Raw genomic sequence first — 25924 nt, forward strand, 5'->3', positions numbered from 1 at the left:
AGATCCTAAAGTGCAAAGATATACAACTGAGCAATAAAGTTAGAATCGTCCAATCTACTGTATTCCCCATCACCATGTAAGGATGTAAGAGCTGGACAGTGAAGAAAGTGGATAAAAAGAAAATCAACTCATTTCAGATGTGATGCTGGAGAACAGTGTTGAGGATACTGTGCACAGCCAAACAGACAAATAAACGTGTTCTTGAACAGATCAAACCTAAACACGCCTAGGAAACCAAGATTATAAAACTGAGGCTGTTATATTTTGGCTTAATAAGGCATCACTCATTAGAAAAGATGATAATGCTAGGGAAGATAGATGGCAGTAGAAAGAGAGGAAGACCACACACCAGATGGACAGATTCAACCAGGGAGGTCACAGGCCTGAATTTACATGGCTAAGAAAAAAGTACTGGAGGATAAGGCTCTTGGAGATGTCTCATCCACAGTCGTCATGAGTTGAGGCCGACTCAGGGGCAGTTAACAACAAAAACCACGATTATAAGCAGTTATATTTGATGAACACCAAGAATTAAAGGGAACTTACCCACAGAGGACACAAGCCCCAAATTCTCCTCCATCACTTTTCTATGCAGGGCCCATTGTCCTGAGTCCAGTAAGGCCCACTCCTCTTCAGTGAAAAACACAGCCACCTCTTCGAAGGTTACCTGAAGAAAGAAACATGAGTTGAAACAGGTGTTCCCCACTTGCCACTTCTGTTTATCTGGTCTAGTCTGACCTGCCATCAGATTGCCCAATTCAGGATGGTGATTGAACCAGATCAATTATTCTAATTATTGATTCGTAAGTATTGGAATTTCAGGAAATTTTCATGGAAATATAGCAAGCTCTTTGGTACTATTTAAACTATTTATGATATGCATTCATAGATTGTTCGTGAGCAGAAATGGCTGACACTAATTGGAAAAAGAAACTAGATAGATTGGAGTTGCCTAATCAGCTTTATATGTTCAAACATGGCAACCATTGTAGGCAAGCCTAATGAACAAAAACGACCCGTTTAGGTCCAGGTGTGGTAGTCAGGCACACCTAGCTCTCCAGGGATCCTGTCCCCTACCTGATCCAGTTTCATTGAAGCTGTATGAAGAGTATCACAATCATGAGATGAACTAGTCTGCATTGCCCATGGCCTTGTTTCATCTCCTGTGAAGGACACAAAGAAAGAAAGGTAAGGGTAAAGGTAGTCCCTTGACATGAAGGGACTACAGTCATAACCGACAGTAGGGGGTGGTGCTCATCTCCATTACTAAGCCTAAGAGCCAGTGTTGTCTGAGGACTGCTCTGGTGGTCATGTGGCCAGCATGACTGCACCGAACTCTGTTACCTTCCCACTGAAGTTATTTTATCTATGTTATTTTAATTTAACATGTTAACTGACTCAAGAAAGGTAAAATATCACATCTGGATGAGAAGAATAAAAATGACGTAGGAAAACCTATCTGAATCCACAGTTTATTTATCTATCTATTTGAAGCATTTGCTTCGAGGAATTTTGACTGACTCTTTCGGGATAAAATGGGTTGGATAGAAATGCATGTGAGTTGCTGGAACCAGCAGCAGTTCACTTTACAAAGCCATATTTTGGGGTTCTTTTCTCATATACACCCAAAATGAAAAAGCAAGATTGGTTCCCAAAGCACTTTTCTATTCAAACTAACACAGTGAACAATTTCCCTAAGGGCTCCTTGGTTTGCTTCCGAACTTCAATGGGGCTGAAAGAGGTTTTTCTCCCTAAGGCCTTCAGTGATCTAGACTAGGTTCCAGGCTCTACTCCACATGGGAAGGGGGCAGGAATTTCAAAAGGGACTCTAGGGCTGTCTTGTGGCCAGAACAACAAGCCACACAAGCCACCCTTCTATGTGAAGTTTCCTCTCCTATACACAAATGGACCTATATTCAAGGTCTTCAACATACTTGAGAGGAGGAGGACAGAAAGAAAAGAGCCCTCTTCAGTCATACCTAATGAGGCGGAGATTCTGTTCTTGTCACGCATACTCCACTTATTTTCAAATGGATCCTTCTCTGCCCCAACTGTTTCTTTCATAATCAAGACCTGAAGTGGAAAAACCAGTCACAATGACCAATAAATGAGGATCAGAAAAAGAATGTAAGAATATAAGGTCAAACAGTACCATGCACATTCTGGATGATTTCTAGAGAAAAGTGGTTAAGCAGAGGTTTTTGAAAATAAGGATTTCCAGCCCTCTGAAAGTAGTTCGCCCTTCATTTTTGTGGGAGACGGGGCCCAGCCCTCCATGCAAGTGGAAAAATTGTGAATATCTCTAGGTTCCCCAAAAATGTAAAGTCACCAGATCATTACTCACACCCCTCCTTCTCTCTAGCCCTCAGCCTTTGCACCTAGGTACCAGTAATAGAAACAGAAGCAGCCGCTGGATCCTTTTCCCCAATCTTTCATTCTCCTTTTCCCCTCCTCCTGCCAACAGGCCCATGCCAAGCTTCTGGTGTTACCAGGATCATTTTCCATATCCCATATCTATAAAAATCAGGTTTTTGGCACTGCTGGCAGGAAAATGAGGCTGGGGGGGGGCGGGGGGGGGGCGGGAGAAAGTGTTGAGGAAAAGAATCAGATGGTTGCAGCAGCTGCTATTGCTCCTTCTGTATATAAAACCAGGAGGTTAGTGCTGGGGCTGTAAAGGAGGAAGAGATGACAACAAAGCCCAGCTAGTTCAGTAGCTGCTACTTCACAAACCTATGAATAAACAAAACTGAAAAAAGAAAACCCACAAATCCAGAGAGCCGACTGTATTAGCATCAGCATGAAATGCTCTTACCTTCTGTTCTTTCTGCTTCTTCTCCTCTGCCTGACTCAGAAGGAAACCCTCTGCCAGGGCCACCGCCTGGGAACTCGTTTCTGCTCCACACTCCCTCAGCCAGCTCTCCATCTCTAGGGGAAGGACAGCCAAGAATTGTTCCAGGACCACCAGATCCAGCATCTCAGTCTTGGTGTGCTTTTGTGGTTCGAGCCATTGGCAGCACAGACTGTGGAGTTGGCTGTAAACTTTTCTTGGCCCTTCTACCTCCTCATAGCAGAACTTCCTGAAACGTTGGCAGTGTAGATCTGAACTGTGCTGTGTGGTTCTTTCCCAAAATACTCCACTGCTCTCAGACCAAATGGCAGGAAGTCCTTTTCCTAATTCAGACCCAGCACATTCATCCATCTGGACAAGTTTCCAAAGAGAAATTTCTCTTTTTTGTCAGATTATCCTGCAAGAAGACAAAATGACAGGAAATATTACTGGTAATACAGACCTCAACAAAGATACTGAGTTAAGGAGCTATTACTTATAATCTCCTGTGCTAGCTAGCTGTTTTACAATCACATTCAAGCTGCGAATGGCTGTTTTCTTTTCATTTGTCTTTTTATGGGGCCTACAGGGCTGGCACAAGACATTTTGCTGCTTGAGGACAGCATCCCTGCCACTAGGAGAAGCTCTGTACTGCTCTGTCTCAATAGAGGGGAAGAGGAACTGGAGGGACATGGTGCTCCTCTTTGGTTTCCAGCTATTCCATTCCAAGGCAATCACTTTCTGAGGAGGAAGCTGGTCTGTGGTATAGAGTGAGAAAAGCCTCTGCTTGCCCTCTCTTCCCCCTGTATTCCTTCCTTCCTCCCTCCTTCCAGGTGTAAATAAAGTGGGCTCTCCACATTTGCTAGGGTTTGGAGTGTAAGACCCCTATGCCAGTATAAAGACAACACGCAAATAAAAAACAAAACACTTTTTTAAAACTGACAGAAGACCTTTCTAGGTCCTCCAATGCAACTTTTGGTCCTCCAATGCAACTTTCTGGCCAACATCTGCCAGAAGCTGACCATAAAATTGCACTGGAGGACCTACAAATTCATAAGGAAGTGTTTTCTCTAGGAATATCTATGTCCTCCAGTGCAATTCTATGGTCATCCTCTGGCAGAGTCATACTGGAAGACCTAGAGATTGCTAAAGAGAATATATTAATCAAATCCCTGAATAATAAATCTGAAGAAGTCAAAGCCACAAACAGGGAGGGCCAACTCTACTCCTAGCAGCCTTTCATTTCCAGTAAAGGGTGATTGCCCTAGATGGTTATGAGGTGATATGAGAGCCCTATTTAAATATTGAAGGGATGTCACATTGAGGATAGAGCAAGATTGTTTTCTGCTGCTCCAGAGACTAGAACACAGAACAATGGATGCAAGCTACAAGAAAACAGATTCTACCTCAATATTAGGAGGAACTTCCTAACAGCAAGGGCAGTTCAACAGTGGAATGCACTCCATTGGAGTGTAGTGGAGTCTCCTTCTTCAGAGGTGTTTAAGCAGAAGCTGGATGGCCATCTGTCTGGGATGCTTTGATTGTGATTTCCTGCATGGCAGAATAGGGTTGGACTGGATGGCCTTTGGGGTCTGTTCCAGCTCCATGATTCTATGACTTTTCCCCTTTTCTCCTCCACAACAACCATGAGAGCTTGGCGGAGGTGGTGCTCTGCTCCCAATTCAGTTTTCAAGCCATGCAGGGAGCACTAAGCCATTGCCTCAGGTGCCAGAAAAGACATTCAGGGGGAGCTCTGTTGGCTACGCAGGAAAACAGAGTGGTCCCTCCACATTCGCTGGGTTAGGAGTGAAGGACCCCGGGAATGTGGGAAAGCGCAAATAAAAAACAACTCTTCTTTTTTCCTGAGAGAACACCTCTCTGGGAATCTCCAGGTCCTCCAGTGCAACTCTATGGTCACCAACATCTGCCAGAGGTTGATCACAGCATCATGCTGGAAGACCTCCAAATGCCCAGAGAAGTGTTTTCTCTGGGAACCTGTAGCTTCTCCAACGCAACTCTATGGTCAACGTCTGGCAGAGTTGCGCTGAAGGACTTAAAGATTCCTAGAGAGAACATATTATTAATCAAAACCATCCGCAGAAGTCAGAACTGCCAATGTGGAGGGACAGCTGCACAACAGACTCCTCTGAACAGGGAAGGGGTTCCCTGGCTCCCCAACAGCAGCTGAACTGATAAACTTACCTTGATAAACTGTTCTCTAGGGATTCAGAGATATAGCCCTGTTATCCGTGAAGACAGAGATCTTGCAGCGCCTTCTAGACTTAACTGAAAGAAAGAAGTTGGCAGCATGAGCTTTTCCCCTAAAGTCTACTTCCTCAGATGCATTTCACAGAATCACAGAGTTGGAAGGAGCTACGAGGGCCACCCAGTCCAGCCCCCTTCTGCCCTGCAGGAACTCTGCCAGGCGGGGACCCGTAGGAAAAGGCTTACATGACACAGACCTTGCTGCCAGTTGTGAGCCTCAGGCTATTCTTATGCCGGGGCTCTTCTTCGTTGTGCCTCTGCTACCCTTGTCTTCCTTGCTGCTGCTTAATATCGCCCCCTCCATCCACAGAAGAAGGGGGGGAATAGAGGGGCGTCTGACCTTTGACCTCCCTCCTTCCCAGAGTCCTCCACGGCTTCCGCCAGTAGCTCTATCGAGGCTCCTCATACTCTGCAGGACCCTTTGTCTCGGGCGGAAGAGGCGGGGCCTAGGCCGAGAGTGACAGCGCTTGCTCTGAGGGAAGGAGGTTCCTGCGGCGCCTCGAAGCCCAAAGGAGCCAGCCCCGCCCCCTTTCCGTGGAGCGAGGGAAGGAGGGGGCGGGGCCTAGGCCGAGAGTGACAGCAGTTGCCAGGGAAACCAAGCACCCCGCCCCCAGCCTCCCTCTCAAGCGAGGCCCGGATGGAAGGGGCGGTTGCCAGGGCAACCCAAGCTCTGAGGGAAGAGAAGGGGAGCCAGGCCCTCCCTCTCTCTCGGGGAAGAAGCGCCCGCTCTAGTCAAGGCGGCTCCCTCTTCACAACAACCCCGCGAGGGAGGCCCCTTGCTTTTTTTTAAATTTACCTGAGGGAATAGTGAAGGCGCCCCCTGTGGCCAAAAGGAGGCCCCTTCCTCCAGCCCCAGACGTCCCCCCTCTTTCCCTCCTGTGTGGCCTACTTCCTCAGGTGCATTTGGTGGATGAATGTAGGGCACCCCATTGGACAAACAGACCCGTCCCTGCGCCAGAGGATACATGGACATAATAAATCAGACACCAGGAGTGGGAATACACGGTCTCCCTGGGCATTTCACCTCAGACCTCAGAACAGCGGTCCTTGTACAAAACAACTACAAAGGTAGATGGAGAAGAGAAACAGCAGAACTGGAAATCACCCACAAACTACAGTCCCTCAGCAATGGATTGAACAAAGACCATGGTTTCCTGACACACTACACACATCAACACTATCCTCATGGGATTCATCTATTGCCCTCAAGACAGGCCAGTCCCATTGCAAAACTGGATCCACCAGTTCATCTCCATGGGCAAAGACCAGTTTCCTATGCCATCTTTAAAAATGGACCTGCAACTTTATTTCCATGCACAAATGATTTGTAATTTGAATTGACATCCTCACATACCAATGGCATATATATGTCCGTATCTGGCTTCCACTCCACCAAATGCATCTGAGGAAGTAGACTGAAATCTACAAAAGCTTGGATAGATGAGCTGAACCTTATGCCATAACTTCTTTAACAAAGTATAACAACATCCAAAATCCTTTTTTAAAAAAGCCCTCCAAAGGAAAAGACTCCACCGCTCTCTGAGGGAACTGTATTCCACTATGGAATGACCTATACAATTCTGACTTCCATGCTTAGCTGTATATCTTTACAATTCGGGGTCTTTTCTAATTCTTTCATTGCTGTCCCCCCGACTGTCAGTCTTTTTCTGATCTCTTGACTGCAGTCCCCATTCTGATCAATGTTTGACCCAAGGTACAGGAAGTCTTACTGTTTCTATTTCCTCATTGTCTAATCTGAATTTGTGTAGCTCTTCCATAGTCATGATTTTTGTTTTCTTTATTATGTTCAGCAATAAGCCTGCCTTTGCATTTCTTTATCTTCCTTAGTGGTTGTTCCAGGTCTGCAATATTTTCTGCTAGTAGTAGGGTGTCATCTGCATATCTTCATGGTTTTCCTTCCTCCTATCTCCTCCTATCTTCACTCCTCCTCTATTTCCAAGCCTGTTCTTAGTATGATATTTTCTACATATAAGTTGAACAAATAGGATGAAAGATGCAGCCTGTTTCTCCATATTCTGTTCTAACATTAGCCTCTTGCTCCAAGTACAGATTTCACACGATAGTCATGTGATAGTCATGTAAAGTTACCTCTTAACTTTATCTTCTCCATGCTAAACATATTCATTTCCCTAATTTGCTTCTCATAGGGCATGGTTTCCAGGCCCTTCACCATTTTGGTCGCCCTCCTCTGGACATGCTCCAGCTTGTCAACATCTCTTTTGAACTGTGATGCCCAGAACTGGATGCAGTATCTTAGGTGAGGTCTGACCAAAGCAAAACATAGTGGTACTATTACTACCCTTGATCTAGACCAGGGGTAGGCAACCTTTTTGAGCCGGGGGCCAGGTTGCTGTCCCTCAGACAACTGGGGGGCCGAAGCCGGGGGTGGAGCTTCCACCCTCCGGGGGGCGGAGCCACATGCTGGGGGTGGGGCATCCACCCTCCAGGGGCGGAGCCACATAACAGGGGTGGAGCGTCCACCCCCCGGGCGGAGCCGCATGCTGGGGGTGGGGCTTCCACCCTCCAGGGCAGAGCCACATAACAGGGGTGGAGCTTCTACCCTCCAGGGGCGGAGCTTCCACAGAAGCATCATCATCATCATCACCACCTCCACTGCTATCATTGTTACAGCAGACCTTTCAGCAATAAATGCACCAAAAATACACAGAAATGCACTTTGGAAAGTCACACTCCTCCTCCTCTTTCTCATTGAGAGGGGATTTTGCACATAGAACACCAAGGGCAAGTGAAAATAATAATAATAATAATAATAATAATAATTATCAGTTACAAGCATGGAAACTACTAAAATGCAATTCAAAATAAAAGGCAGGAAACATGCACTCTTTCAACCCAGAAAAGCCACAAGGTACTACTGAGAGGGCATTTTGCAAAGAACACCAGGGCAATTAAATAATAATATTAATATTAAAGTTACAGGCATGGAGATTACTAAAATGCAATTCAAAATAAAAGGCAGCGAGCAAAGAAAAGCCACAAAGTACTACTGAGAGGGCATTTTGCAAAGAACACCCACCTAACCCCCTCCCCCAATGAACCAACCTGTGGCTGCAGCTGCTGCTCTGGCTCCCTTTCTCCCTGGCTTTGCCCTCCTTCTGCTGCCTCCTCCTCCTCCTTTCCCTGCTCTTGGGAGGAGGAGGGCGGAGGGCGAGGTGGAGCCTGCTGCAGGCCCACTGCAGCCCCTGGAGCCCTGTTGGAGTGCTCTAGGGGCTGTAACAGGCCTGCTACATGGGCGCCGCCATTTTGTTTTTCAAAATGGCGGTGAAATCTCGTGTGACCTTTGCCATCCTGAGGTCTCGCAAGATTTCGGCCGCCATTTTGAAAAACAAAATGGCGCCCGGAGCGGCAAAAAAACGGGGGAAATCGGCGGCAATCGGCGGCAGGAGTGCTCGGGGGCCGCTTGGAAGGCCTTGGCGGGCCGGATCCGGCCCGCGGGCCGCAGGTTGCCTACCCTTGATCTAGACACTAGACTTCTATTGATACAGCTTAGAATAACATTGTGTTTTTTAGCTGCTGTATTGTTAGGGAAACATTCCCAACATGTTCAATTGAAAGGAGTGTCCTTGAGTGACGACACAAGAACCCGAAATGTCCATAGGCAATACGCACTTTATTTGGCCAAGACGACAGCACACCAGCAGATGGTGATAAAATTGCTGCCGCACCCAATAGCCATTTCCAAAAGTTTTTATAGTTCATTGTTTACATAGCATTAGCTTAATTGGCTATTTAGTACACACATGATTATACAACAGGCAGTTAATTGGCTATTGTCTAAACAACAAATAATTGGTTGCATTTACTGTCCACGCAATGGTCACTTATTTTCTTATTGGCTCTACATTTGCTATTACATTTGCTATTACATTTGCTCGGAGTCTGGAATGCAAAGAGATACTAGCTAGGATGATCCTGTTCCCTTCAAGGCCACAGCAAAGGGAGAGCATTGTATTCTCAAAGCTCTGGCGAAGGGAGGGGCGCGTGTGTGCGGTGTGAGTGTGTACAGTGGACACACGCAGGAACAAAAGGTAGGGGCCATCATAGCCCATTTACACTTTACTCTGTAGCTCATTCTATGAGTCTACTGTAACTGATTCTTTTGTAAAGCCATGTACAGAAGCAGAAAGCAAGAAAGCATAAGTTCAGCCATATTTATGTCCCTCTCAGTATCACACTGTTGACTCCTGTTTAACTTGTGGTATGTTTAGCCTGGCAAAGGGTTAAGATGGAACTCGACTTGTTTAAATATTTGAAGGGATGTCATATTGAGGATGGAGCAAGCTTGTCTTCTGCCACTCCAGACACTAGGACACAGGGCAATGGATTCAAACTGTAGGAAAAGAGATTAAGCTTAAACATTAGTTTTCTCATGGTAAGAGCTGTTTGATAGTTCAGAGTGTGGTGGTCTCCTTCTTCAGAAGTTTTTAAACAGAAGATGGATGGCCATTTGTTGTGTCTTACTTCAAAACAGGAGGTTGGACTGGATAGCTGTTGTTTTCTCTTACAACTCTGTGATTATACATTCGGCCCTTCTTATACACAGATTCAAGCATCCACAGTTTGAAAATTTTCAAAAAAGGTATAAATTTCAAATATCAAACCTTGATTTTCCATTTTTTATGAGGGACACCATTTTGCTCTGCCGTTATATTTAATGGGATTTCAGCATCCACGGATTTTGTTATACACGGGGGATCCTGGAACCAAACCCCAGTGTATAACAAAGGTCCACTGTACAGTAAAATTCCAAAACAAAAACAACACAACAGTTTAAAATGCTACCCTGGCTGGGCCCCAACACAGAAACAGCAACAGCTCCCCGTAGATCTGAGTGGATGTGAATGAGGTGCTAGGCAGGAGTGTGTGTCTCAGGGAGGAAAGAGACAGGGTTAACAGTGTTCATGTGGAACACCTCAGTACCCTCGGCCTAGTTCTTCCCTAGGTTAGCAAGAGAAATACCAGTAGAATTCTCAGTCAGCATCCCCATGCACTGCTAACATGTGATAAGGTAATCATTAGGTAGTGGCAGCAAAATCTTTAGATAAAAAGTGGTCTCAGTGGGTTCCTTCCAGCTCAGCAGGAGAGGAAGAGGACCCACAGCAAGCCCTGACAGTATGTTTGTGTATCTACTGCCTGTAAAGCATAGCCTAAAAGACTAGCAGCGTGTGTGCTCCTTCTCCCATAGTAATAACCTGAGATTCCAATACTTAAGAATGGCTTAAGTGGAGTGTTGCTATTAATTCTGTTATAGGTTAGATGCTGAGGCAGCCAGAAAATAAAAGTGGTCCTAGAAAAATACAGATTAGCTGACAAATGCCAAAGGATTCTCACTCCATCAGTCTAAATAGGTAAGGGTAGGGAACCATGCCTGTTTAGGGAGGCACCCACAAGGGATCCCAAGCAGCCAATACTATCCTGAAAAGTCTTTGAAATGCAGCTAATTTCCAATGTTGTAAATATTTGTTAACAAATTGTTAATAAGCAATTCATACAACACCAAAAGGAAATGGAAACCTAGATATTCTGGACTTGAGAGCATGAGGAAGGAGGGAGAGACACCCCCCCTGACTACAAGGTGCAAAAATGCTTGTGAAGGTACCACTATGTGTGGCATAGTCCATAACGTAGAATGACTCTCGGTTGCAGAAGTCATGAAAAGTGCATGGAGAAGCCATAGGAAGGAGAGTCCTTGGAATGAGCTACAGTTATGATTCACAGATGGATCCTAGCCACAAAGGCAACAAACCCCGTTTTGTATTTAAATAACATAACTGCAATCTCTTGTGGCATAGAATTTGTTTGTGTGTTTGTTTAATTTATTCTGTTTTGATTGTTATGAACAATCGCATTTCTACAATGTACATTTGTAAATTTTCATATTTTTTCACAATAAAATAAAATTGCAAAAACTAAAACACTTAAAATACTGCTTTGGCTGTTCCCCTACAGAGAAAAAGCAACATCTCCCTACAAATGTGAGGACGGCGATGATCTTTGAGAACTCCTGGGGAACAGGAGATGTCCAAATGACTGGTGGAGAGCAAACTTTGTCACAATCTTCAAAAAGGGAAAGGAAGAGGATCCCAACAGTTATCACCCAGTTAGTCTGACAACAATACCAGGAAAGATGCTAGCACAGATCATTAAAGTGCCTGTGAACATTTAGAAGGGAATGCCATAATCACAAAAATCAACATGGGTTTCTGAGAAACAAGTTATTCCAGACTAATTGGATCTCTTCTTCTCTTCTTCTCCTGTTCCCTTATCTGTTGGAGTTCCTCAGGGCTCTGTTCTGGGTCCCCTTCTGTTTTCTCTCTACACACTGTCCTTAGGAAAACTCATCAGCTCTTTTGGCTTTTCCTACCATCTGTATGCTGATGACACCAAGCTGTATCTTTCCGCCCCTGACCTTTCTCCAAGGCTTGAACAGCAAGTTTCGTCTTGCCTCACAGCTGTCTCCCAGTGAATGCACCAACGGTGTTTGAAGCTCAACATGTCCAAGACGGAGCTTCTTGTCTTTCCTCCTAAGCCCACCCTTCAACACTCCTTTTCTGTCTCTGTGGACAACATTTCTATTCAACCGGTCCAGCAAGCCCGCAGTCTTGGTTTTATCTTTGACTCTTCTCTGTCGTGTATCCCTCAGATCCAGACCACAGCCAAGGCTTGTAGATTCTCTTTGTACAATATTGCCAAAATCCAACCATATCTCTCTGCCTCTACTGCCAAGATCCTGGTCCATGCCCTAGTGATCTCATGACTTGATTACTGTAACATCCTTCTGGCAGGGCTTCCTCTTTCTCACCTCCGTCCTTTAATCTCTGTCCAGCATTCAGCTGCACGCATTATCACTTCCACCCACCGCTCTGACCATATCTCTCCTGTGTTGGCATCCCTTCACTGGCTCCCCCTCCCTTTCCGCATTCAGTATAAGCTCCTGCTGTCAACGTTTAAAGCCCTCCATGGACTGTCCCCTCCTTACTTATCAGATCTTCTCTCTCCTCACCTTCCCACTCGGGCCCTCCGTTCTGGTAGTCAAGGTCTGCTGTCTCAGCCCAGGATTTCCTCTGCCCCATCCCGGATTCGCCCCTTTTCCCTTGCTGCCCCTCACTCCTGGAACCTTCTTCCCCCACAAGCAAGAGCCATCACTTCTTTAACTAGCTTCAAAACGGAGTTGAAGACCATCCTGTTCAGAGAAGCCTCCCCAGGCATTGCATAATTGTCACTTGCTATTTGATGTTCTTTTTGGTGTTTGTTTTATTGAATCATTTCCTGCATTGCTATGTATTTTATATGTATTATCCTACTAGAGAGGCCCCTTCCCCACCACATCTCCCTTCTCCTTTTGTGTCGTGTCTTTTTAGATTGTAAGCCTGAGGGCAGGGAACCGTCCAATTATAAAGATTGTATGTACAGCGCTGTGTAAATTTACAGCGCTTTATAAATAAAGGTTAATTATATATATATATATATATATATATATATATATATGAATGAAATTACCAGCTTGGTATATGAATGGAATGTCAGGACCATATTGAAACAGGTCTGATAAAATGACAATGATGTGGCCACTAGGTGGAGCTGTTGTGCAAGTTATTTACAACTCTAGTAACACTTAAACGTGTCAGCGTTCAAAGAGTTTGCCTTCTTCTAGGATGGTTGCCATAAGGCTAGAGAGCCCTTCCTGCCCTTTGGCGCTCTTGGTCAGACCCTTCGGTTGTGACCTGTCTGGCATGGGAGGCCCTACCGGTGGCTATTATACCACCGCCAGCATAGCTCACAACTTCATTAGGGTACACGAGCCTCTCCCCCACACAGTCAGAGCATAGCTGGAGGGGAATAGGAGGCTAGAAGATGACAGTTAAGGAGGGAGGAGCCTCTTCCTTCAGGCTATCCCTGGTGGAGCTGGGTCTGCCTGATCACTTTACAGCTCTAGTAACAGTTAAATGTGTCAGCATTCAAACAGTGCGTCACTGGAATGTTGATGCAACTGTCAACTGTCGTTCTCAACTGTCACTGAGACAGTGAGATTGTTGGTGTTAATGTGGCTGCCTCAGAGGTTGTGTTTATAGTTGGTTGGTTGGTTGGAGTAACTTGATGAGAATCCAAGACAGATGTCTGATAATCAATGTAATCTTTGTAAATAGTTATGTAACAAAGATTAAAGAACCCTCTCCTTGAGGGAAACCTCGTTGTCCAGAGATTCATTCCTGTGTGAGAGGAAGTCTGCCTACGTAACTAAGATTCTTTACAGATTCCTTCTTCCTGGCGTCCTGTCAACGTGGTTCAACTCTGCAGGTGGTTGTGGTGGACACATCGCGTCTTTCCACGCCCCAACATGGAATGCTGTGGATATAACATATCTCGATTTCAGTAAGATCTTTGACAAGGTCCCCCATGATATTCTTGCAAACAAAATAGTAAAATGTGGGCTAGAAAATGCAACTATTAGGTGAATTTGTAAGTGACTGACCAGGTAATCTCAAAGGGTGTTCAGGAATGGTTCCTCTTCATCCTGTAAAGAAGTGACCAGTGAAGTGATACAGGGTTCTGCCCAATGCTGTTTAGATCTTTATCAACGATTTGGGGGAAGGTCATGCTTATCAAATTTGCAGATGACACCAAATCACCAAATTAATAGATTAGAAAGCTGGGCTAAAACTAAGAAAATGAATTTCAACAGGGAGAAATGTAAGATACTACATTTAGGCAGAAAAAATGAAATGCATAGATATAAGATGGGGGACACCTGGCTTAACAAGACTATATGTGAAAGGGATCTAGGAGTCCTAGTAGACCACAATTGGAACATGAGTTGATAGTGTGATGAGGCAGTTAAAAAGGCCAACACAATTCTAGGCTGTATCAAAAGAGGCATAATGTCTAGATCAAGGGAAGTAGTACTTCCACTTTGTTCTGCTTTGGTCAGGCCTCACCTGGAATACTGTGTCCTGTACTGGGCACCACAGTTCAAAAAGGATGTTGACAAACTGGAATGTATCCAGAGGAAGGCAACCAAAATGTCTGGAAACCATGCCCTATGAGGAGCAACTTAGTGAGCTGGGTATGTTTAGCCTGGATAAGGGAAAGTTAGAGGGTGATATGATCGCCTTGTTTCAATATTTGAAGTGATGTCATATCTTGTTTTCTACTGCTCCAGAAACTAGGATATGGTGCAATAGATGCAAGCTACAGGAAAAGAAATTCCACCTCAACATTAAGAGAAACTTACTAACAGTAAGCTAGGAGCTGTTCAACAGTGGAATATACGTCCCTGGACTGAGGTCGCCTTGTTTGGAGGTTTTTAAACAGAGGCTGGATAGTTATCTGTCGGAGGTCATTTGCTGCTGTATTCCTGCATGGCAGGGGGTTGGAATACATGGCCTTTGAAGTCTCTTCCAACTCTATGGTTCTATGTTATCCCTGATTGCCCTAAATGATAACAGTGGCCTGTTACAGACTGCCCAAATAAAGCTGCTTCGGGTCTCTTTGGAGGTATGCTATTTAAATGATGCATGCATCCTAAGAATCCGGAAGCTGCACCAAAGCTGCACTCCAGTGCTTAGGAATGGAGTGTGGCTTTGGTGCGACCTCCGGACTCTTAGGACCCATGCATCATTTAAATAGCATACCTCCAAAGAGACCTGAAGCAGCTTTATTTTGGCAGTCTGTAACAGGCCAGTGACTGTCCACTGCAGCTTTCCAGAGCATTAAACAAGCCACCTGAAACAGTTACACCTTAGTGTGAATTGTCTGATGATTACTGAGGTGTTTTCTCAATAAAACTCTTACCTCACTCTTAAGCACTGAAATGGTTTTCCCTTGTATGATGTTTTTGATGGGTAGTGAGGATATATTTTCGACTAAATCTCTTTCCACACTCTAAGCATGAAAATGGCTTCTCTCCAGTATGACTTCTTTGGTGGCAACTGAGGTCTGTCTTCCGAATGAAGCTCTTTCCACACTCCAAGCACTGGAATGGCTTCTCTCCCGTATGACTTCTTTCATGAAACGTTAGTGCTATTTTCTGACTGAACCCTTTCCCACATTCCAAGCACTGAAATGGCTTTTCATCTATATGATTTCTTTGATGAGCAATGAGATTTTGCTTCTGACTGAATCTTTTTCCACATTCCAAGCACTGAAATGGCTTCTCTCCTGTATGACTTCTTTGATGCACAGTGAGGCTTGACTTCTGCCTGAACCTCTTTTCGCACTCCAAGCACTGAAAAGGCTTCTCTCCTGTATGACTTCTCTGATGATACGTTAGTGCTATCTTCTTAACAAACCTCTTTCCACACTCTAAGCACTGAAATGGCTTCTCTCCTGTATGACGTCCTTGATGGCGATTGAAGTTTTGCTTCTGACTGAAACTCTTTCCACACTCCAAGCACTGAAATGGCTTCTCTCCTGTGTGACTTCTTTGATGAGTAGTGAGGGCTGTCTTCCAGTTGAAGCTCTTTCCACACTCTAAGCACTGAAACGGCTTCTCTCCTGTATGGCATCCCTGATGACGAGTGAGGTTTTGCTTCTGACTGAAACTCTTTCCACACTCCAAGCACCGAAATGATTTCTCAGTCATGTAACTTTTCTGATGGGAGTTCAGAGCTTTCTTTACACTGAGGATCTTTCCACACTCATCACCATTGAACGAAATCACACCGTTATGAGTTCTCACATGATAGTCAAGGTTTGCTTTCAAACAGAAACCTTTTCCACATAGAAGGCAGATATAACTATTACCTTTTTTTCTTTCATTTGTCATTTCTTGGACTGAGATTCCAGAGAGCTCCTCAGCCTTAGAAAAATATGCTTTCTTCTTCTTCTTCCCTTGAGAGTCAGTGTTCCTTCCATTGTCGTCCATCTGTTTACAGTTGGCTGCTATGGACAACACTCTGCACGGTTCCTCTTCATTGTTACACAGTATCTCCTCAATATCTGTAAAAGACAGAAAAAACTGGTCAGAGTTCAAGAGACAAGTAGACTGACTTGAACAGTAGCGTTGTTAGATTTGTTAATATCTTGCCTGTTTCTTAGTATGGAGGCAACACAGCTTACAATTAAAATATAGTTAAAACCATGAACTATTAAAAAGAACAGCAAGAAATATCAAAAACAGAGTATGAGAAAGGTCTTTCTCCCCTGAGCTGTCAGCCCTACAATAGCCTACAGAATGATAGCAAGGAGGGTTCCCTCTAGAAAGGGAGTTCCAGAGCCCGGGAGCAGCTGTTTTAACACAAATGGTTGGCTGGCATCCATTTGCATCCGCATAGGTTGTAGCGGAGGGAGAGTTGCGGACGCAGTGGGTTCCCTTGAGGGCCCAGGGAACACCACCACCCTCCCAATTCAGTGGGCTTTGACCTCTCACCATCTCACCTGAGGCCGGGAATGTGGCGGGGGCGGCCATTGGAGTTGTGCTGGGGAATGGGAGGTATGGTTGGGATAGAGGGAACAGATGTTGCAAAAGAAGACGGGATCGCTGCTTGAAAGCTATCCCGCCTTCAGTTCCCTCTGTTTCTCGAAATGGCTTGGAGAGCAGACCAACCATTCCACAGAACCTCACTCTGCTCCTTTGCAATGCCAGGTCGGTAAAAAACAAGACCCATATCATCCAGGACCTCCTCCTGGATGAAGATGCCGACCTGGCTTGCTTCACAGAGACCTGGCTGGGAGAGGATAGCACTGCCATATGGGCGCAGGCCCTCCCAGCTGGGTACTTTGTCAGTGAGCAGGTGAGGGGAAGTGGGCAGGGGGGCGGAGTGGCTCTAGTCTATAAGAACCATCTGACCTTGGCCAGGATACCTGTCCGGAACACAGTCCATTTCGAGTGTATGTACCTTAGCCTGAAGACCAGGGATAGTTTGGGGATTTTGCTAGTCTACCAGCCACCCCGTTATCTAGCAGACTCCCTGACCGAGCTGACACAGCTGGTCTCTGAGCTGTTGTTGGAGACCCCCAGACTCTTAGTTTTGGGGGACTTCAACATCCCGCTCGAGACCAGTTTAACAGGTGCAGCTCAGGAGTTCATGGAGACCATGACAAACATGGGCCTATCCCAATTGGTCAAAGGGCCCACACATTGTGCAGGTCATACACTCGATGCGGTCTTCAGTACGGAGCAGGAATATCCATGGGCGGAGGTGGTAAGTACCTCCGTATTGTCATGGATGGATCATTTCCTGGTCAAGACGAAACTTAGAGCCAATATCTGCCCCACCGGGGGTGGCGGACCCATTAGAATGGTCCGCCCTCGAAGGCTGATGGAGCCCATTGGATTCCAGACAGCCTTAGAGGGTTTAATGGTTGGGAATGCCGGTGATCCTGTCGATGCTCTGGTCAATACCTGGAACACCGATCTTACCAGGGCTATCGACACGATCGCTCCCAAGCGCCCTTGCCATCCCGCCCCAAATCGGAGGCCCTGGTTCACGCCAGAGCTGAAGAAGATGAAGCGGTTTGGACGACAGCTAGAGCGCAGGTGGCGGAAGACTCGACTCTTATCCAACAGAACTCGCCATAGGAACTTTCTTCGTTCCTATCGGGAGGCAATACGTGCAGCAAAGAGAGCCTTCTCCTCTGCACGTATTGCATCTGCAGAGTCCCGTCCAGCAGAGCTGTTTAAGGTGGTGAGGGAAATGATGCAGGTGCCCCCTGCGCCAAATCCCTTACTTAACCCGACGATGGCCTGCTGTGACCCGTTTAACAACTTCTTTGCAGACAAAATCTCTCAGATAAGAGCCGACTTAGATGCCACCGTTGAAACAGAGTCGACAGGTGAGGCGTCCAGTGACTCCGCCGATGTAGTCATACTGGATCAGTTCCAATCTGTGAGTACTGATGACGTGGACAAGCTGCTTGGTAAGGTGAGGAAGACAACTTGCCCTCTCGACCCTTGCCCATCATGGCTGGCCGCCCGGGGGGGATGCATTGATGAGATTCCTTACGGATATCATCGGTGCATCCTTCAGGGAAGGACATATTCCATCTTGTTTAAAGGAAGCGGCGGTTAGGCCACTCCTGAAAAAACCTTCCCTAGACCCCCTGGATATGAGGAATTATAGGCCGGTGTCATTGCTGCCATTTTTGAGCAAGGTGATCGAGAGGGCGGTTGCCCTTCAGCTCCAAGCTGTCTTGGATGAAACTGATTATCTAGACCCATTTCAAACCGGCTTTAGGACAGGCTTTGGGGTTGAGACTGCCATGGTTGCCTTGACCAACGATCTGCGTCTGAGCATTGACAGGGGGAGTGTGACCCTGTTGGTGCTCTTAGACCTCTCAGCAGCTTTCGATACTATACATCACGGCATCCTCTTGGACCGCCTGAGGGGGTTAGGTATCGGGGGCACTGCTTTGCAGTGGTTCCGGTCCTTCCTCTCGGGCAAGTCTCAGAGGGTGCTACTCGGGGACTGTAGCTCCAGTAAGAGGTACCTCACTTGTGGGGTTCCTCAGGGGGCTATTTTGTCCCCAATGTTATTTAACATCTATATGAAGCCGCTGGGTGAGATAATACGGAGTCATGGTGCTGGGTGTTATCAGTACGCTGATGACACCCAAATCTATTTCTCCGTATCTCGTTCGTCGGCCTCGAATTCCGATGGTATCTCTTCTCTCAATGAATGTCTTCAGGCGGTAATGGGCTGGATGAGGAAAAACAGACTGAAACTGAATCCAGACAAGACGGAGGTGCTCATGGTAGCGGCCCCGAAACCAAGAATTGGGTTGCAACCTCCAGTCCTAGATGGGGTCACACTCTCCTCCAGTGACTGTGTTTGCAGTCTGGGGGTGCTCCTTGACTCATTGCTCCTGATGACAAATCAGGTAAATGCGATGGTCAGGAGTGCCTGTTATCAGCTTCGGCTGATATGCCAGCTGCGCCCTTTTCTGGAAGTAAGGGATCTCGAGACGGTTGTGCACGCGCTGGTAACCTCACGCCTTGACTTCTGTAATGCACTCTACATGGGGCTACCCCTGTGCTTGACTCGAAATTACAGCTGGTTCAAAACATGGCAGCCAGGCTTGTCTCAGGAACATCTAGGAGGGACCACATTACTCCGGTTTTGAGGTCCCTCCACTGGCTGCCTATCAGCTTCCGGGCCCAGTACAAGGTGTTGGTTATCACCTTTAAAGCCCTAAATGGCTTGGGTCCAAGCTATCTCAGGGACCGCCTTCTCCCCTACAATCCTCCCCGTGCTCTCTGGTCCTCTGGGAAGAACTTACTGCAGCCTCTAAAATCTAGGCTTGCGGCGACCTCCCAGAGGGCGTTCTCTGCTGTCGCCCCCAAACTCTGGAATGACCTGCCGAATGAGATCCGTCAGATAACATCATTAGACAGCTTTAAAAAAGCGGTCAAGACGGATCTCTTCTGGCAGGCCTTTCCAGATTAACCATCCCGGCCCAGGTTCCCTGATTCCCTCATTCCTCCCGTGGCCCCATCTTAGTGATGGTTGAGGATCAACAGAGGGATATCAGGGTTTTTAGTTTTTAATTGTTGTTTTTATGCTTTGATATTGTGTTTTTAATATGTTATACTGTTTAATACTGTCTTAAGAGGGGGAGGGATAAAGTGTTTTTAATTGTTATATTTTATATTTTACTGTTGTCAACCGCCCGGATTGGTTCGCCATAGGGCGGTATACAAATAAATAAATAAATAAATAAATATTATTATTATTATTATTATTATTATTATTATTATTTATTATATATGGGAATCCAGAGCCTCTCCACTGGCTTTCCTAAGAGCAGATATACAATGAGTTTCCCTTTCTCCCTGGGATGCTCTACAGATTTTATAATCTGAAGAACTGGTGGCTAAAGTCCCAAACACACTGCAGAAATAATCTAGTTTCAGACTGCTTTAACTGCTCTGACTCAATGCTAGGGAATTCTGGGAACTGTAGTTTTGTGAGACATTTAGCCTCTATCAGAAAGCTCTGGTGAACCAATAAACTAAAATTCCCAGGATTCCCTAGCACAGAACCAGGGCAGTTAAAGCAGTCTCAAATTGGATTATTTCTGTAGTGTTTTGGACCTAAGTTTGTTATCAACCTCTTAATCACTCCTTCCTTTTTTAATCCCTAGGTATCTTTCCTTTTGCACACTAAGATTGTAGGCAGGAACTATCTGGTATGATTTCAATGTCAGGTAAGATGCAGCAGAAACATTTTTAGCCAAAGCACAAAACAGCTAGGAGAAACTGGATTCTGCTCTTCTGTATGAGTGAGCCATTGAAACCTGTATGGTCATCATGGAAGGAAGGGCTCCCTCATTTGCCTTCTCTCTTGCCTTTCAACCTGTCATTCTTAATGGTGACAAGAGAGAACCACTTTGGCAACTGGCAAAGGAAGCCCTCTGGTGGGTAGCCGTGAAGGGACTGAGTTCCTCTGCCAAGCAGAAGCCCAGGCTAAAATTTGCAACACTTTTGAAAACCTGGATAAAAAAAGAAAACTTTTGAACCAGAGAGAAATGCAGTGTTAATACAACAAAGGTAAATTTCTTACTTTGGGAACCTAAAATGTATTATGTGCAACTGGAAATGGCACACAAATACCATATTTGATATATTAAACATACATTTTATAATTCCTGGGAGGAAAAATATTCCTTTTACGCCAATCAAAGTTTCACATAACGAATACCTAGGTCCTAAACACACTTGAGAAATAATCCAGTTTGAAACTGCTCTGACTCAACGTTAGGGAATCTTGGAAATTGTAGTTTATTGTGACACCAGAGGTCTCTGACAGACGAGGCTAAATGTCTCACAAAACTACAGTTCCCAGAATTCCCTAGCATTGAGCCAGCCTTCTTAAATATAGTAATATTGAAAAGGTAATCATGAATTTGAAAGAAATTGAAACAAATGTCTCACAAAACTGCACAGAACACGTGGCTGACCAATCAGAAGGCAGCAGAGGACCAGCCAATAGAATGCGGGCTGGGACTTTTAAAAAGATTCCGAGCTGGCAGTTGGGAGTCAGTTGGAACTGGGACAGTTTAGAACTTCAATTGGGGTTTAAAATCCTGAGGGGTGGAGCTGGAGTGGAGTTGGGGAGATAGTTAGGATTAGAGAGTGAGGGAACAATAAAGTCCAAGAGAGGACTGAGTTCCAATAGTTCTTGAGGGAATATTTAGTTAAAGAACTGCTTTGTCCAGAGAGGGACAATAATACTTTTGGAGAGTCTAGAGAAGAGAGACTCAGTGTAGCCAGACTCTAAAAAGAGGGGTTTGGGTTACATAATTTCTTGAGGGAGATTAGAGCCTGTGTGGCTGAGTTATTATTTGAAAGTTAAAACCAGACCTGTATATTTGTAACCAAAAGAAGACATAGTAACAACTTCCTGCCAAAGTTATCTTTGCTTATTGTTTTGTCCCAAGAGCAATGCTATGGACTTTGGGTGTAGTAAGGCCTCTGGCTCCTAGGAACACAGCCTGAACAAAAGATTTGTCCACAAATTTCTAAAGTTTTCAAAAGCTTTACTGGTTATAAACACAAAAACATGAAACTGATCTCCTTTTTCTCAATAGACCTTCTTAAATACCTTGCTCTCTCTTCTTGGTGGGTTTTATCTTTCTTCTTCTGTGGACTTATCTTTGTCAAAGGAAAATACTCTCTCCAGGTCTGACTTGGCTGAAATCTTACTACACAACTGAAACTAGCTAGAGGGAAACAGTGTAAGACCCTGGGATTTCCCACAATCCTTGCCTTTCTTAAAGCTGTAGATCTCTATTTCCCCTCCTAAACTGATACATAGAAAGTCTAATATAATCTCAACTAAATATATGTCTCAAGGTATGACACTTATTCTGGAGATATGACACTTATTCTGTTTCAAAATAAATGTTTATTCTTGTTTATCTATCCACTTGGCCTTGTTTTTGAAATCCATCCATGCTACTGACCATTGAAAACCCACAGGGGTGTTGGGTAAAAAGAGGGAAAGAATTGTGAGGTGGTGGGAAATCGTTACATGATTTGGTGGCAGCGGGGTGGGATAATAAAAGTCCCAAGCGCCTGCCACATAAGAAAGGAGGTTCATTACATAATTTGGTGAGCAGTGCCGGGATACGAAAAATCTAGTAGCCGAAGGTGTGCTGAAGTTAAGGGGTCTGAGTGGAAATACCAGATACCCGATAGTAGGTTTAAACTGAAAGAAAGAAAAACCTACAGTTTAAAATCTAGGCGTTAGGTTCAGAGAAGTGATCTCTGAGGTAAAACCAAAAAAAGGTAATTTGTAGGAGATCACTTGAAAACTGACAACCCTAGATAAGACTAGTCTCTGAGGTAAACGTATTGGTAGTGGTAAGAGACTAGTAGGAAAGAAAAAGCACACGTTGTGATTCCTGAGGTAAATGTCAGTGGTAAATATAAGGAATCACTAATTTGATTTTAGGGGCAAGTGGAGTCTCTATGCATAGCTGAGACCCGGTTAAATAGACGTGATTCCTGAGGTAAAATTTGTGGTATTCTAGGGAATCACGAGTCTGACTTTAAATCCAAGTGGATTCTTTTGACTCAGTTGAGGCAGAGTAAAGTAAGAGTGTTTCCTGAGGTAAAAGTTTGAGGTAATTGTAAGGAAATACTATCAACAATGCCTCCTAAGAAAGTCAAGCCTCCAACAGGGCCAGAAATGGTGGAGGAGGAATTCAGAGAAGAAATGGTGGCTAGTGTTGACACCGTAATCTCTGAACCTCAGGAGAGTGTAGAGATTTGAAAAATAAAAGAAAGAATTGAAATGGCCAAAATTGAAAAGGAAATGGCCAAAATTGAAAAAGAAAAGGAAAAGGACAGGATAGAAAATGAGAGGGTTTTTAGGGAAAAGGAAATTGAAAGGGAAAAGGAGATTGAGTTAGAAAGACTGAGGGCAAGACAAGCTGAGATGGATCATCAGTTTTGGATGAGGATGTTAGAACAGGGAATCCCTCAAACTCAGATGGTGGCTGAGGTAAACCAAGTACCTCAAATTGACATGAAACGGTTTCCACGATATTCTAAAGGAGACAATATTGAGTCCTTCTTCACTAACTTTGAGAGAACTTGTGAAGAATTAAATATAAAAGAAGAGGAAAGGATGAGCTATGTGAGGTCACATATTAGTGGTGATCTGACAGAAATTTATGCTGAAATGAGGCCAGATGAAGCCCAAAATTACAATTTGTTTAAAGATATGGCAAAACAGAGATTTGGATTAACTCCTGAACACCACAGAAGAGAGTTTCGGGCGATTAAGAAAAAAAGCGATGAAACCTATACCCAGCTAGGATGTAGACTGGATTATTTATTAAAAGTTGGATTGAGGGGTCTAAAATAACAACTAAAGATGAATTACAAAGTCTGATAGGCTTGGAACAGTTTTATAATGTCATTCCCCAAGAATATAGGTGGTTGGTTCAGGACCGACAACCTAAAACCGTATCTGAGGCAGCCAAGATAATAGATACATTGGCCTTAATCAGAGGGGATGATATAAAATTACCAAGGACAGAGAAAAATTGGCAGAAAATGAACAAATAAATCTCCAAAATGGGTATACCTCAAAAGAGAGGATTGACCATGATAACAATTTTCAACCTTGGCAACAGAAGAAAACACATGAAACTGAGAGGAAAAGTGTTGCATCAAGAGAATATGACCCTGAAGACCATAAGAGAGATGGTTGGTCTAAGAGAGAACAAACAAATATTGGTAACAGAATAAGTTATGAATGTGGAAAACTGGGACATTTTAGATACAGTTGTCCAAAAAATCAGAATAGAGAGGTAAAATCAGCTTATTGCATAAGTACAGTGAGGCCTACAGATAAAAACGGTGGTCATAGAGAAAGTACTGAACCTGCAGTTACAATGAAAACGACAGGGGAGAGACCAAGCGATGATTGCGAGGGCCACTGTCCCAGGCCATGTCTATTAATCAACAAGATACCTCATAAAATTGAGACCACAGAACATAGAGAAGAGATACAAATAAATAGATTGTATAAGTGGGCATTCCATGCATAATCAAATCACAGTTGATACAACCCCAATATCTGTGCCCAAATGAGCAGATGTTTATAAAAGGGCTAGGTGGATCTGTGTTTTCAATGCCAGTGGCCAAATTAAACATAATATTTAGAGGACATGAACTGCAATGGAGATTTACAGTCTATGATTCCATTCCAATAGACTGTCTTATTGGCAATGATCTTATTAAACACATTCAAAAGAAGGAAGAATCCATAAAGGGGTCAGTTAATGAATGTTAATGACTTACTATGGAAGGTCAAGGAAGAAAGTGCAAAGGCATGGTTACTGCTGAATATGAAGAAAACAAAAATAATGACCATGGAGTATCCAATAAATTCAGCCTAGACAATGAAGAAATAAAAAATAATTAAGAATGAGCAATAAAGTTAGAATCATCCAATCCACTATATTCCCTATCACCATGTATGCATATGAGAGCTGGACAGTGAAGAAAATGGATAAAAAGAAACTCAACTCATTTCAGATGTGATGCTGGAGAAGAATGCTGAGGACACTGTGGATGGCCAAATGAAGGAATAAATGGATTCTTGAACAGATAAAGTCTGAACTCTCTTAGTAAGCCAAGATAATGAAACTGAGGCTGTTGTACTTTTGGCTTGAGACAGCATCACTCATTAGAGACGATATTGCTAGAGAAGGTAGAAGGCAGTACACAGAAAGGAAGACCACACACCAGATGGACAGACTCAATGAGGTAGGTCACAGGCCTGAATTTACAGGGCCTAGGCAGAGCAGTGGATAATAGGGGCTCTTGAAGATGTCTTATCCATAGGGTCGCCATGTGTTGGGGCCGACTCAGGGGCAGTTGACAATAGCAACCATGATTATAGGCAGTTATATTTGATGAACCATAAGAGAGAAAGGGATTTACCCAGGGAGGACACAAGCCCCAAATTCTCCTCCATCACTTTCCTATGCAGGGCCCATCGTCCTTGGTCCAGGAAAGCCCACTCCTCTTCAGTGAAAAATACAGCCACCTCTTCGAAGCTCACCTGAAGAAAGAAATGTGAGCTGAAACAGGTGTTTCCCAGACATATCCTTTATACTTGTCACCTGCCATCACCTTCTGGCCACCAAAGTGCCCAATACAAGATGGTGGTTGAGCCAGATAATCATCAACATTCCAATTATGTATTGGAATGAATTGGACATTTCAGGAAATTTCCATGGAAATTTAGTAAGCTCTTTGGTACTATTTAAGCTATTTACAATTTGCATTCATAGATTGTTCATAAGCTGAAATGGCTGACACTGGAAAAAGAAACAATTGATAACCACCTTTAAATGTTCAAACATAGCAACCACCGTAGGGAAGCCTAATGAACAGAATTTTTAGGTCCAGAGAGATGTGCAGGGATGAGGAATATCCAGCTCTCCAGGGATCCTGCCCCCTACCTGATCCAGCCTCACTGAAGCTGCATGAAGAGTATCACTATCATGAGAGGAGCTAGTCTGCACTGTCCATGCTCTTGTTCCACCTCCTGTGAAGGACACAAAGGAAGAAAGGATAATTCATATTCCAATCCTTGTCAGTAAAACAACAGACAAAATTACATCTCACACACACAAATTGGAGGCGGCAGGAAACAAGGAGTAGCTCCATGATCAGAATGGGTACCAAAATCTTGTAAATATGTACATAGCAACAAAAGAAAAATAGGAAAACAGCCTAAACCAAGTTTATTTATTTATTTATTTATCTATTTGAAAGCATTTGTCTACCTTCTCTCAAATTACTAGGATCTCTGCACTGCTGCACAATGG

General features: G+C 44.4%; 1 protein-coding gene across 5 annotated transcripts in view; it reads right to left on the reverse strand.

Moving 5' to 3' along the window:
- LOC149320631 (uncharacterized) overlaps nt 1–25924 on the reverse strand; it is a 33748-nt gene that overhangs the window by 4589 nt on the left and 3235 nt on the right. Inside the window, exons 1-7 of one of the 5 annotated variants that reach the window (XM_089503456.1) lie at nt 13608–13651; nt 13374–13480; nt 5030–5113; nt 2813–3245; nt 1980–2073; nt 1078–1163; nt 547–667 (exon numbers count right to left, since the gene is read on the reverse strand). In XM_089503456.1, coding sequence (XP_089359582.1) covers nt 547–667; nt 1078–1163; nt 1980–2073; nt 2813–3199 — 688 coding nt within the window. In that variant the 5' untranslated portion in view covers nt 3200–3245; nt 5030–5113; nt 13374–13480; nt 13608–13651. Of the gene's footprint in view, nt 1–546; nt 668–1077; nt 1164–1979; nt 2074–2344; nt 2357–2812; nt 3246–5029; nt 5114–5278; nt 5523–13368; nt 13481–13607; nt 13652–14998; nt 16073–25031; nt 25153–25555; nt 25642–25924 lie in introns of those variants that run through there. The other 4 variants (XM_089503449.1, XM_089503460.1, XM_089503464.1 and 1 more) reach the window with 4 other exon arrangements.

This window comes from Sceloporus occidentalis, unplaced genomic scaffold, assembly GCF_023333645.1.
Source record: "Sceloporus occidentalis isolate IW3139 unplaced genomic scaffold, rSceOcc1.0.p SCAF_1, whole genome shotgun sequence".
Taxonomy (NCBI): domain Eukaryota; kingdom Metazoa; phylum Chordata; class Lepidosauria; order Squamata; family Phrynosomatidae; genus Sceloporus; species Sceloporus occidentalis.